We start from the raw sequence: 13,370 nt of genomic DNA, 5'->3' as shown, positions 1-13,370 counted from the left end.
CTGACTTTCAATTTTTCAGAAAAAATAAACATGTGCTGAACTTTGGAAATTCATAACTAATTATTGGAGTGTGATTAAAATGTGATTTTTTTTCATAACCTTGTTATGATATGCACTATCCATGAAAAATATTAGTTGGTCATAAGAAGTAATTTTGTATGCTTAAAAAATCCATCATTTAATTATAAAATACTCATTGTGTAATTTTTGTAGACAAAAATATTAATCCTGTGATGTTGAAATTTTTTGTGTAAATGTTATGTGCTAATATCTGCCTGCACAAAAAAGTTTGGTACTGTTTTGATAATTCTAACATGGTTAATTAATTTAAGTGTGTTTAAATGCCTTTTTCTTTATTTAATAAATGCCAAAATAATTTATATAGATGCTTTTATGGCTTGGGTGGATTTGAACATTGTTTGTGGACCTTGGAACACCCAAACCCCTGTTGTTCCTTGGCAACTCTTTGTTGTGCTCATAATTAACTTGCTAGTTAATAAATAAAATAGTTTACTTAAATAACTAATTAATAAATGTATGTGGATAGGTCCCTCATGATTGAACTTGATACAATGCTAGTAAATAGCTTGTATTTCTTGATTAGTACATAAATTAAGTGTTGTTTTCATGACAACGACTAATTAACTTATTAGTTAAATAATGAAAATACCTTTATAATAATAACCCTAGTTCTTTGGTGAAGGAAAGTTGTACTCAACCTTCTTAACTTTGTTTAACTTCTGTTATACACTTGTATGTCTTTCATTATACATCATGGCATGCATTCCATCATGGTAATCAAAGCATCATTTATTACATGTAGTGCATACGAGAGTGAGAAGGTCCGTGTGGATCAAGTTTCGGAGGTCTGTCCACCAGTGGTGTTGGTGCCAAGTTTGACTTCAATGGTTCTTCTGAAGAAACTAACCTTCTCTGCAACGTAGGCAAGCCCCAGAGAAACAATTTCTTTAGCATTTATAAATCTTTGTTACACCTTAAGTCTTGTGAGATGCACATTAAGTAATTAGGAGTTGGTCGAATACCGTTGCTGCATGATTACCTTGATACTCAGGTATCCTTAGTCGTACCCTACTAGTATGTGTAGGTCGATATATCTAATGCTTAGTAATGCTTAGACTTCGATAAAAGTCGAATGATGGTTTCATCGTTCATGAGAAATAGGTTTACCTCGGCTCTGCTTATGGGTCGTGAAAATACCATAAGTATGATAATGTTTAAATTGAGACCAGGCGGGACTCAATGTTATGGAAAGTGTCCTTGGGCAGACAGGATCATCTGGTCACGCTCGTCCCGCCTATGTCAATTGAAGACCATATCGTTATAGACTTGTTGTGAGTCAAGACTTTATAGTACTAGCCATATATTCTGGTAAGCTTGATACCTCGGCTATTCCATTATGTGAAACGACAACTGCGCACTGGGCGTGAGAGATGGTGAGAGTAGCGTGTACACATCCTATAAATCCGCTAGGAGTGGCGTATGAAGGTGGAGTACCGTGCTCTCGGGTAGCGTAGACTGGTTCATGTTTTGGAGGATCTGAGTGAAGGTTGATATATGTAGGTCTAGGACCTGCATATGTCATGTGGTAAAGAAACTTCAATTGGGCCAAATCGATTTGAATCACCGCCGCTTCTCAGAGAAGAAGACTCGATTATCTGCTCTACATCGTAGTTAATCCATGAAACATGGTTACTTATGGATATGAGACAAGATGAGATGAGATGATTAAAGAAGTGATTGATTTAGAATAGGTGCAAACTGGATACCGATAAAGACTTAATACGAAGCTAAAATATTGAAAGTAAGGATCCACTTGTAGTAAGCTTTTCTGCAAAAGTTATTCTTGCTTCCAACTTTCCTTTAAGCCTGCATGCCCTTGGAGTCTTTTCTTTTAGCCGAGTAAGACTTGTTGAGTACCCTTAAGTACTCAGGGTTTGTTAACCCCTGTTGCAGGTTCTGACTTACGCTACTAATTGAGGTCATGTTAGTGGGCTCAACATGATTTGACATTCTCTTCTACCCTAGGTGCTTACCTAAGTCGCTTCCACAATTCTACTCATCTTTTGAAACTTAAGTTAAGTTTAGCTGAATATGTTTTGTAACATAAATGTTATAAGTCTTCCGTACTCCGATGTAAGATATTTTTGTGCCAAATGTTGTAATGTTGCGGTAACTCCATGTTGATCCTTTAAGAGTTGTAAAATATGGATGATTCGGGGTTCTCGAGGACACCCGACGGACTATCGGAGTTATCTGGCTCTCGTGTGCAGCAGTTAGACATCTTTAGGACAATGATAGATGCACGTGGGCCATATAATTAGGGAGGTTCTGCCACAGCTGGTATCAGAGCTCATATATGGATCTGCTACAAATATTACCTTTGAAAACTTCAAAAGAATCTTACAAATTAAAAGTTTTTGAAGAATAACAAATTAAAAACGTTCTTCTGATCTTCCTTATGCCTGCTGCCAAAGTCACGAGAAGGCTTTCTGGTGACTCAAGTATAAGACGCCAAAAAGATTTCAACTCTTCTTCAGCAAGTCAAGTAAAGAGACTAACTTCTCCGATAAATGCTCTGCTAGCGCCATTCAATATCTCGACTGGTTCAGTGAAGATAGTGTATAAAATATTGCCCTATATAAGTAAGTGATGTCCTAACTAACGTTGCGAAGATGTATAGGACGAGCATGCATCATATCCTCCATATAAGGATAAAATGATTTAGATTCCCCTTTTCTTCCGGGGCAGCTATTCTGCCTTATAGCTGTTCTATTCCAATGAATCTCGTCATGTACCAGATTTTTGCCAATTACCATCTCTTAATGATCTTTGCTCCATAAGTTTCTAATCCTTGAAAACTTTTGGATGCACCTTATTTACTATGCCAACTCAGTAAGAAAACCTGGAACTAATCCTTGGCTTCTCAACCTATACATGTGACGTATCTTGGTTTGTTCTACCCAGACACATGCTATTCCCTTGACTTTGATGGCTGACATGTGTTGGTTTAGAGTTACTACAATTGTGCCCTATGGTCGTATCCTGATCAGTGACAACAGTACAACATTGAAACCTGGAATCTCCTGTGGATAGCTACCATAAGGAAATACAGGGCACTCACTGTTATCGGGGTCTATGATCATGATCCATTATAGCCCACAATTAATGTGTTTTCTCCCTCTTTTGAACCTCTTCTGGAATTCACATCCATGTTTCTCCTAAATGTTACTAATCCCTTGTTAAATTACAACCTTCCTTCGATCTCGGTTGTAAATTCTGAACCAACCATTGTTATTTTATGAACTTCTTACAAATTAATGTGCTTGACACATTTCCTTTTCCATTACTTAATCCAAGTCTTTTGTCACTTCATAATCTCAGGAAGAGATTTCTTTAAGGGGGGATGATTGTAACATCCTAGATGTTAAAATCCAAATAAAATTTTGATCAAGAGCATCATCAAGCATAATCACCAAGTATCTTGTCATAAATGCACTCCATGTTTCAAATACAGCAATCATATGTTTCATACATGATGTTTCATATGTTGCATAAAATGTTAACAACAATATCAATTAAGGTTATTTGTGATTTTATATATGTGAATTTGCTTAAATAAATAAAATTTTGCTAAAATAAACTTTGTAGTTTGAAGTGTGCTCTTTAATATAAAACAAAAGTTGGTTTGAGTTTTGAAATCAAAACATGTTTAATTTGGAGCCCAAAGATTGGATTTAAGGTGGATTTTCTAACAGCCATTTTTGCCTTAGTCCTTGAAAATCAATTTTTAAGTTCAATTTTTGGGTATTTATTAAATCAATTTTCATGAATAAAATTGGTACAACTTTTGTTTCATTGTTTCATCCTATACTTGAGCTTTGATATTGTGCTATTAGCTGTGATGTTTGATTATTGGTTGCTCTTAATTTAATTCCCAAAATTTGCTAACCAAAATAAATTTTGAAACCCGAACTGAACCCAGTTTTTCAATTTTGATGTACCCTAGTTCCTTGCTCTAGATCTCTTAATTCGGTGAGAATCAGGACACGAGCCAGTAAGCAATGTTGGAGCCCTCACCAAGTTGAACAACTTTAGTTTTTGGAGTTCACCGAGTTGCTGTTTGGATTCAAGAGAAAATTGGAGGAAGTGGCACTGTCAGGTGGCTGCAGTGCCATCGCCGGCAGCAAGCAGTCAGCCTGCTCACCAACGACCGCTGCCTTCGCTCACTGCTCTTGTGTGCGCAACACGTAGCTGCTTCTGTGGACGACCTCAAGCTGCGGCTGGCACACCCAGAAGCTTCGTCCGCATCCATATAATGCGATCCACCGTCTGTTTTCTCCTTCCTTCCTTTCCCATTCCGCCGCCAGGCCGCTCCCCTCACCGGTGAAATTCATCACCATTGCTCGCTCTCACTCCAATTCCTTCCACAGCAAAGCTCGCATCATCGCTGCGCACCCGATAAGCCCATCCGCGCCATCCATCTCCGCTAGAACTCGCCGGAGGCCACCTTCTTCTTCCTCGCCGTCTGCAGCGCCGCCGCGTGCACCCTCTCCGTGGCCAGCTCACTCTAGAGAAGCTTATGTCCCGACTATTGTCGTTTTGTTCTCCTTGTGACTCCGTGATGCTCACCGGCTCACCTGTTTTCGCAGACGAGCTCCCGCTGAGTCGGAATGCCGCCGCGACGCCGGTTCGCGCCGCCGCATTCGCCCTTCCCACCGACAGCGATCTCCACTCCACCTCCGCTTCACCTGAGTCATCGAGGATGTTCAAGGTGAGCATCCTGAGCAAGGTTTAAAATAGCGGGCTATTGTAAATAGCGGTATCTTTTTTTTTTCCAGAAGCTATAAAGCTATAGCGCAGCTATAGCGGAGCTACGACATATAGCGGTTTTTAAGAAAACCATAAAAAATCAAGTAATTATTTCATAAAAAATATAAGAATCATGAAAATTACTGAACACAAATATGTTTTCAAGGCTTTAGGAGTCTAGAGAATATTATTTAATATGGCATTATAGCACAATTTGTGAGACTCAAGTGTTCAATTTTCTAAAAAATCAACTTAACAGCAAAAGATAAATATATAATAAGTAGATTGTCACTCTAAAAGCTAAAGTTGAAATAGCAGCGCTATTTTAAAGTCACAGCTAATCAATTTAGTGACTTTAAAGCATAATATAGTGGTTATAAATGACATAGCGGAAAAATAGAAATAGTGTAGCGGGAGCTCTCTCCAGAGGCTATAGCGGCGCTATAGCGTTGCTATAGCCCGCTATTTAAATCCATGATCCTAAGGCCACCTCGAGACCTAGCTAGGCCAGCCAATCGTCGGAGCCGCAACCCCGCCGCGCGCGCCGCCGTTTAGTGTTCAACTGATAGGAGGGATGTGTGCGCGGGTGGATGGGGAGCACACCAGTGTAGTCGTCGTCGCCGGAGACCTCACCGACGGTGAGCTCCGCCACGTACTCGCCGGCGCGGTCGCAGTCAAGGCCAGGCAGGGTAGGTTTTACCGTGTGTCCCGCGTGTCAGTGAGAGTGGGTCAAGGGGAATGAGTGAGAAAAGTTTTCAACTGGTTTTTGATTTTTCAGAAAATATAAACATCTGCTGAACTTTGAAAATTCATAACTAATTATTGGAGTGTGATAAATATGTGAAATTTTCTGTGTAGCCTTGTTATGATATGCTCTATCCATGACAAAAATTAGTTGGTCATAATAAGTAATTTTGGTATGCTTAAAAATTCCATCTTTGCGCATTTCCCGTGCACCGGAGGCTAGAGAGTCTTCTTATCTTTTCTTTGCATGTGTACGGACGCACACGCGTGTGTATACGTATGGTGTGAGTATGGAGTATGTGGGTTGTGTGTGTCCAAGTTATACCCGATAAAAAAAATCAATCTCCTCACTCGGCACACGAAAGCTTCCTGCCAAATCAAACTTGTGCACTCTCAACGATGCTCGATCCAATCCAAATTGAGTCCACCAATGCCTAAATCGAACACCGGTATGGTAATGGTAAAGTTAGCTTGGCCTATGATAAGCATATATGTGCTTGATGAAGATATGAAATGGCTACAAAGATGTTGTTTAGTATGGATCACACCAGATGGCGTGAACATACAAAGTATGGTGTTCCTTCCAAAAAAAACATACAAAGCATGGTAAACAAGTGACATGGCATAAGCACATAGGTCTTGTTTAGATGCAGGAAGTAAAGTTTTTGAGTGTCACATCGAGAGTGTTACGTAGGGGTGTTCGGATGCTAATAAAAAAACAAATTACAGAATTCGTCAGTAAACTATGAGACAAATTTATTAAGCCTAATTAATTCGGCATTAGCATATGTGTACTGTAGTACTTTATTGTCAAATCATGGACTAATTAGGCTTAAAAGATTCGTCTCATAAAATAGTCGCAATCTGTGTAATTAGTTATTTTTAATCTATATTTAATACTCTATACATGTGTTCAAATATTCGATAAGATAGATCGTAAAGTTTTGGTGTGGGAACTAGGGCCCTGTTTAGTTGCACCCCAAAACGCCAAATTTTTTAAGATTCTTCGTCACATCGAATCTTTGAACGCATGCATGAAGCATTAAATATAAATAAAAAATAAAACTAATTACGCAGTTTAGACAAAATCCACGAGATGAATCTTTTAAGCCTAATTAGACTATGATCAAACACTAATTGTCAAATAACAACGAAAACGCTACAGTAGCATTTTGCCAAAAATTTTGACATCAAACTGGCCCTAGGCTTACTGTTAGCCATGCTTTTGTGGTAAACAAGTGACATGTTAAACTTGGTATAAAAACATTTCCACCACCAACTCCGCCGCTCGCTTTGTGGCGCTTTGGCCTCTTCCTGCTGGGCAGTGGTCAGTGTCTCTGCTTCTGGGCCCGGCAGCTAACCACTGCCCTTCACCGTCACCGATACCGGCTGCTTTTTTTTTTTTACTGGTACTTCACCGGCAGGAGTAACAATGGAGGACGGATGCCCGTGGCCGTGATTAACTCGCTCCGAGCCGAGGCGGCCAGCGCTGGTGTCGCCCACCGGTCACTGTCCAGGGCCCATTAATGTCCTCCTGCAGGACAGCAGGAGCAGGACCGCCGCTGCTTGTTGCCTTTGCCTGTGTTGGACGGGGGGAGTGTGGCTGCGTAGGTGAGAGATCAATCCCGTGTGCACTGGGGCGCTCTCGCTCCTCCCCTCCTCCCGCTGCTGTGTCCATTCTTGCCTGCCCCGGCTGCTTGCTAGGTGTTGAGGAAGAATGGGGATTGGGGGAGGGGTTCTTGCGATTCAGGCTATGAACTCGCGGCGTTCAGGCTATGAACTGAGCTGAGCAGCTTCTTGCGATTCAGCTTTGTAGTTGTTCTTGCTCCTGCGTTCCCTGCATTTCAGGTCAGAAGCGCACAATTTCTTGCTGCACTTTAATTATGAATGTCGTTTCTCCTCTGCGCTAATTTGGTTCCACATGACTGCGTGCCTTCTCTGCTCTGTATGTACTACGGTGTGATTCTGTTTGCAGACACACACTCTTTTTTTCTTTCTTTCTTTCTAATTTCCCCTCTTTTTCTCCGACTTCTTTTTAAGTTCGTATGCTCTGAGAGTCTGAGTTGTTTCCTCGCTGCAAATCTGAGTTGCTTCCGGTTCGGGCACTCCTAGTTTGCTAAACTCTCATTTTTCCCTTCAGCCGCATTTCTTCTTTCACCTTAGCGGGATTCGTTTTGAAGCCTGCTGCGTTTCATGGTAGGTTTTCGCTGCAATTCTTGCTTGCAAGCGCAGATTTGTTTCTTATTTGTTGCCAATTTTTTAACAAGTCCCTCTCATGGGTTCTTGCAAACCGCAGGTTCCGAACTTCAAATTTGTATTTGTGCCACCAAGGTTCCCAGTACAATCTGACCAGCCAGGCAGCCAAACTAGTCTGTCATTTTCTTTGTCGGGTTCCCACAGATTAGGCTACATGTCGACAACCAAAATGATTTTTTATTTAAACAAAAGGAATCCGATTACTGTTGCCTTGTTTCATCCTAAGTTCGATCTGAAGCACTGGTTCTTCCGTCCAGCATCCAATGTGTTTTTTCTAATGATAAGACAAGGACATGAGTCAGTTTACTGACATGTTTGCCTTGTACTTCTATTGTTAGGGCATGTTTAGATTGCAAAAAATTTTAACATGATGAATAGTAGCACTTTCGTCTTATTTGGTAAATATTGTCCAATCGTGGATCAACTAAGCTCAAAAGATTCATCTCGTGATTTCCAACTAAACTGTGCAATTAGTTATTTTTTTACTACATTTAATGCTTCATGCAAGCGGCTAAAAATTGATGTGATGGAGAGAGAGTGAAAAAACTTAGAATTTAGAGGTGATCTAAACCAGGCCTTACTATACGTTTTGCTACATCCAAATTGGGCTGAAAATTGTAATCTTCAGCAGGAAACTGATATTTGGGAGCAAGCAAGGCAAGGTTTCTCTCCGAGGAAGCATTGTTCAACTACAGTGCTCCACTTCGGCCTTCCTGATTTCTTTGTTTTGCGAGTCCTCGTTGAAATTCTGCCCATTCTGGTGGCTTGGAAGTGATAAAGTTTAGCAAGACACTAAGCCAATTGAGAAAGGATAGTGCTAACTGAGCTCCAATGGCTTGGCACCTTAGTATTATTGTCATGGTCACTACCTGTTTGATTTTATTCTCAATAGGCGAGCAATCTTCACAGAGCGAACTGCTGCAGCAGCTCAGGAAGCAGCTGGAGTACCCCAGGCAGCTGGATGCTTGGGGCAGCCCAAGCAGTGATCCCTGCTACACTAAACCCACTGCAGTGCTTGCGGTCACCTGTGAGGGAAATGCCATCAGAGAGCTTAAGATCATTGGTGACAGGATCACCAAGCCACCAAAGTTCAGTGGCTTTTCTGTTCCCAATGTCACCCTCTCAGAAGCCTTTGTTCTTGATTCGTTTGTTACTACACTGACAAGGCTAACTACCCTAAGAGTTGTCATCCTGGTGTCTTTGGGTCTATGGGGTCCCCTCCCGGATAAGATTCACCGTTTATCTTCACTTGAAGTGCTTGATTTGAGCTCCAATTTTCTCTATGGATCGATCCCACCCAAGCTGTCAGTCATGTCGAAGCTCCATACTATGACACTGGATGGTAACTACTTCAATGAAAGTGTGCCAGACTGGCTTGACTTATTCTCGAACCTCACTGTTCTTCGGTTGCAGAGTAACCAGCTGAAGGGGTCCATACCGGCATCAATTGGCAAAGCTGCCATGCTTACAGAGCTCGCGCTTGCTGGCAATAGCATCTCGGGGGATGTTCCAAATTTAGGCAGCCTAAATAAGCTTGAGATGCTGGATTTAAGGGACAACGAGTTGGACGGAGAGCTTCCTGAGATGCCTACATCAGTGGTAACAATCTTACTTAGCAAAAATTCACTAAAGGGTGAAATTCCTGAGCAGTTTGGTCAGTTGAACCGGCTTCAGCACCTTGATGTCTCATTCAACTTCCTTGTGGGGAGTCCTCCTGCAGAGCTGTTTGCTCTCCCTAACATCAGTTATCTGAATTTGGCGGCAAATATGCTTAGTGGTTCACTCTTAAGTAGTTTAACATGCAGCAGCACCCTGGGCTTTGTGGATTTGTCCACTAACCGACTCACAGGTGATCTGCCCAGCTGTCTGAATGGTAATTTGAATAACAAGGTCGTTAAGTTTGATGGGAATTGCTTTAGTGTTGACCCTGCCCACCAGCATGAAGCTAAATATTGCCAACAATCTCATAAGGGGAGAGGATCAAACAAGGATGTTGGACTTGTAGTCACTGTTGTTGGCATATTGTTTATTATGCTTGTGCTTTCTCTGTTATTAATGGCTTCCAACAAAAGAAGCTGTCATAAAGTTCTGGCAGAACAACAGTTCCAGCAAAAGCATACACAAGATAATTCGATTTCAGGAATGTCCTTTGAACCGCTGGTGAATGCAAGTAAGAGTTCTCAATCATTTATTGCGTTAAATATGTGTGGCAGCTTCTTTAACTTCTTTGGATTCTCCTTTCATGAGTAATTAAATTTTGTGACAGTGAACATGTATCTGTTTTTTTTAAAAAAAATATGTCGAATTAGATAATCCATCTCTCCCAAGTTAACTTATGTCTGAATCAGCAAATGCAGCCTAGCTTTGGTGGTCCACATTGTTACAGTGCATCCTCAGTCTTGCCATACCATAGAAATGCTTTGTCATGATGTGTATGTGAATGTGCTTTGGGTGACAGTAATGGTAATCTTAAAAATTGACGACCTGCCATTTTTTTGTATGCATGAATCCAAAAAAACAAACCTTGGCTTGTGGGGGAAAGACAGCCAACGATGGGTGTTTTTTTTTTTAACCTAGACCTGTTTGAATTCGCTCCCATGGGAAGTCACACTGGACTTGAGGTGCTACTAAGGCTCCTGTGACCAGTAGGGACCTGTTTGCTTATTATGCATGAATCCTAACATGTCTTAATTATAAATATTTATATCAGATGCTTTACACCTGTTTTTCTTGTCAATTCAAACAATTTTCCCCTTAATTGCAGGGTGCATATCTCAAGCTGTCAAGTTAGGAACACAAATGCAGCCATCACATCGCATATTTTCTTTAGAAGAACTCAAGGAAGCAACAAAGTGCTTTGAACGGTCAGCATTTTTAGGCGAGGGGGCAATTGGAAAGGTTTGTTAGTGTTTTTGTATTATTTACATTTTGCTTTACCCTAAACATGACACGATAGCAAATGAACTAAAGTAGAATATTTCAATTGCTCTAGGTTACACTTGTACCAATAACAGTTCTTCTAGCCTAATTCCATTGATCACAACTTTTTATATTTTCAGCTGTACAAGGGAAAACTAGAGAATGGCACCCTGATTGCCATAAGATGTTTGGCATTGCACCAGCGATATTCGATTAGGAATCTAAAGCTTCGTTTAGATCTCCTTGCAAAGCTTCGCCATCCAAATCTTGTTTGCCTATTGGGGCACTGCATTGACAGCGCGGTTGATGAATCAACTGTGAAGAGGGTTTTCCTTGTATATGAATATGTGCCTGGTGGAACTCTTTCTTCTTATCTTTCTGGTAATGATCTGAATTTGACTATGAAGTCAAATTAAATGAACAACATAAATTTTCGGATCCCATTTATTGTTTATGTTTACACTTTCTTTTTGGCAGCCTCTAGTCCAGAGAAGACTCTGAAATGGTGTGATAGGCTGCAGGTGCTGATTGCCATTGCTAAGGCTGTTCATTTCCTACATACAGGAATAATTCCTGGTTCCTTATCCAATCGGCTAAAATCTTCAAGTATTTTGGTTGACGAACACCATATGGCAAAGTTGAGCGACTATGGATTATCCATAATCACAGAGGAGATATACAAACATGAGGTGGGCTTGTCATTCTGAAAGAATTATCCCTAAGCAGCTTAAAGGTCAGACAACGCTGCTTTATTTTAACATAAATTACTTACTGTGTTCAGGTAATAGGACAAAAGAAAAAATACTTGCAAAATGATCCTGCAGAAATGTAAGTACCTGCTAAACAAATTGTATCTTTGTTTAATTTGAGATGCATAGTCCAAGGGCAAGTTTGATTTCACATGCATGCGAACGAGCCTCTAGCTGAGCTGGTTAGGTGGTTCTAGTAGCACTCCTCATGTCCTGGGTGGGAGGGGTTCGAGGGTTTTCTCGACCTGTATGAGACGGTCTTCCCTATCTCGCAATGCTCGGTGGCTATCTTAACCCTGCAGATCGAGTTTTTGATTTCACATGCACAGTTTGGTAATAACATTTAGAGGAGTTCAGCACACCATGTGCATTGAAATGGAAAAAAAAGGAAATCTTGTTCGAAAATTCAAGTGTGGCATAATTAGTTCTGACCCATATAACATATGTGTTATAGGGAAAATTTGGAGGATGATGTATGCTCTTTCGGTTTTATTCTACTGGAAGTACTTATGGGCCCAAAATTACATGAGAAAGGTGGCCCTTTCATTTTGAAAGATCTGGTATGTTACGCTACATATTTATACTACAAATTTTATAAATACTGGATAGAGATTGTTTGATGCTGAGTAGCTTAGTTAATCTCACGAGGATTTTAGGCTGTTTAAAACACTTCAAATACCTTCTGTGTTGGTTGGGATTTGACTCCATTCAGCATCATACTTTCCCCAGTGTTTGTGATTTGATGCAGTACATATGCAAAATACCAGTAAACCATCTCGCGTTTGGTTTCACCATTTGCCAAAAGGGCCATGCATCTTACCTTCTTCTTTTTACGAAGTGGCCATGCATCTTAGTTAACTGGAATAGTTATCTGTGATCTAAGCTTGACCTTCATCCCTTTGTGAAGTCTGATATGATCATTGTTCTGACCATACTTACAGATACATTTACTGCCCATGGGAGAGAAAAACAAAGAGGATCGAAACAATCGAACTAACTTTTGCCTGTATCTGCAGGTTGTGTCAATGTCAACTTTGGAAGAGCGCGATCAAGTTGTGGATCCTGTCATTATTGGCACTTCTTCACAGGATTCCTTATCCATTGTGGTTTCAATTATGATAAAATGCCTGTCCATCGAATGCTCGGCCCGACCTTCCATCGAAGAAGTTCTCTGGAACCTGCAATATGCTGCCCAGGTCCAGACAATGGCAGACAGCGACCAACGATCAGAAGTTTCCTCACAAGCTAGTTAGCATGGAAACTGGAAATAGCTCGAAACTGTAATCTAGACCGGATCAAAGATGATAAGAAGCAAGAATCATGTTTATATATGATCTTGATTTGAGGACAGGGGATGACTGGATGAGTGAGCTCCGCCTGTTTGTTTTTCTTAGAGCCTGATATCTCTGATCCTTAGAGCCTGTTTGTTTTTCTTATCAGAGGTGCTTCCAAATAACCAAGCTAATTTTTGGCATGGCTAAATCTCGACCACCAAATTAGTGGCACTCAACTTAGTCAACTCTAGCCACCTAATAAAGAACTAAAGGATATAACCAAATTGTAGCTAAAATTAATCACAAGTGTCAAATTTTAACTTGGCTATTTTGAATATACTAGTTTTTGGCCACAATCAAACACACGTTAATCCAAAGCAAATATGCATTTATTTATGTCGTTCCTCTCCCGCGTCCCATTGGATCCCTTGGTGTGGGACCTCCTGCTCGTACCGTGAGGGTATTTGCCCAGTGGTCAAGTCTTTGGAAGCTACAGCTTCAGTTCGGGGTAGTTGCGGGTGGCCTCAAAACCCAGTCCCGGGTCTTCTCTCTCCCGTTCTCTTCCCATGGATTTGGATTTGCTTAAGGTCATGGTCAC

The 13,370-nt window shown here is 40.8% G+C and overlaps 1 protein-coding gene across 5 annotated transcripts; it reads left to right on the top strand.

Annotated features, from left to right (window-relative positions):
• The first annotated feature begins 4,775 nt into the window (after positions 1-4,775).
• On the top strand, positions 4,776-12,921 carry LOC136484743 (probable inactive leucine-rich repeat receptor-like protein kinase At3g03770). 5 transcript variants are annotated; one of them, XM_066481692.1, is made up of 8 exons: positions 4,776-4,792; positions 8,459-10,000; positions 10,595-10,728; positions 10,890-11,130; positions 11,227-11,438; positions 11,531-11,577; positions 11,953-12,058; positions 12,515-12,920. In XM_066481692.1, exons 2-8 carry the CDS (start codon positions 8,662-8,664, stop codon positions 12,749-12,751), a joined length of 2,316 nt encoding a protein of 771 aa, XP_066337789.1. In that variant the 5' UTR covers positions 4,776-4,792; positions 8,459-8,661; the 3' UTR covers positions 12,752-12,920. The 5 variants fall into 5 exon arrangements, with proteins under 5 accessions (XP_066337789.1, XP_066337790.1, XP_066337787.1 ...); XM_066481693.1 differs by lacking the exon at positions 4,776-4,792 and adding an exon at positions 7,075-7,422 and having other exon boundaries at positions 8,462-10,000; positions 11,314-11,438; positions 12,515-12,921; XM_066481690.1 differs by lacking the exon at positions 4,776-4,792 and adding an exon at positions 7,075-7,422 and having other exon boundaries at positions 8,462-10,000.
• The last annotated feature ends 449 nt before the right edge of the window (positions 12,922-13,370 follow it).

Source organism: Miscanthus floridulus, chromosome 10, assembly GCF_019320115.1.
Source record: "Miscanthus floridulus cultivar M001 chromosome 10, ASM1932011v1, whole genome shotgun sequence".
Classification (NCBI taxonomy): domain Eukaryota; kingdom Viridiplantae; phylum Streptophyta; class Magnoliopsida; order Poales; family Poaceae; genus Miscanthus; species Miscanthus floridulus.
This window is presented reverse-complemented; position numbering and strand designations above follow the sequence as displayed.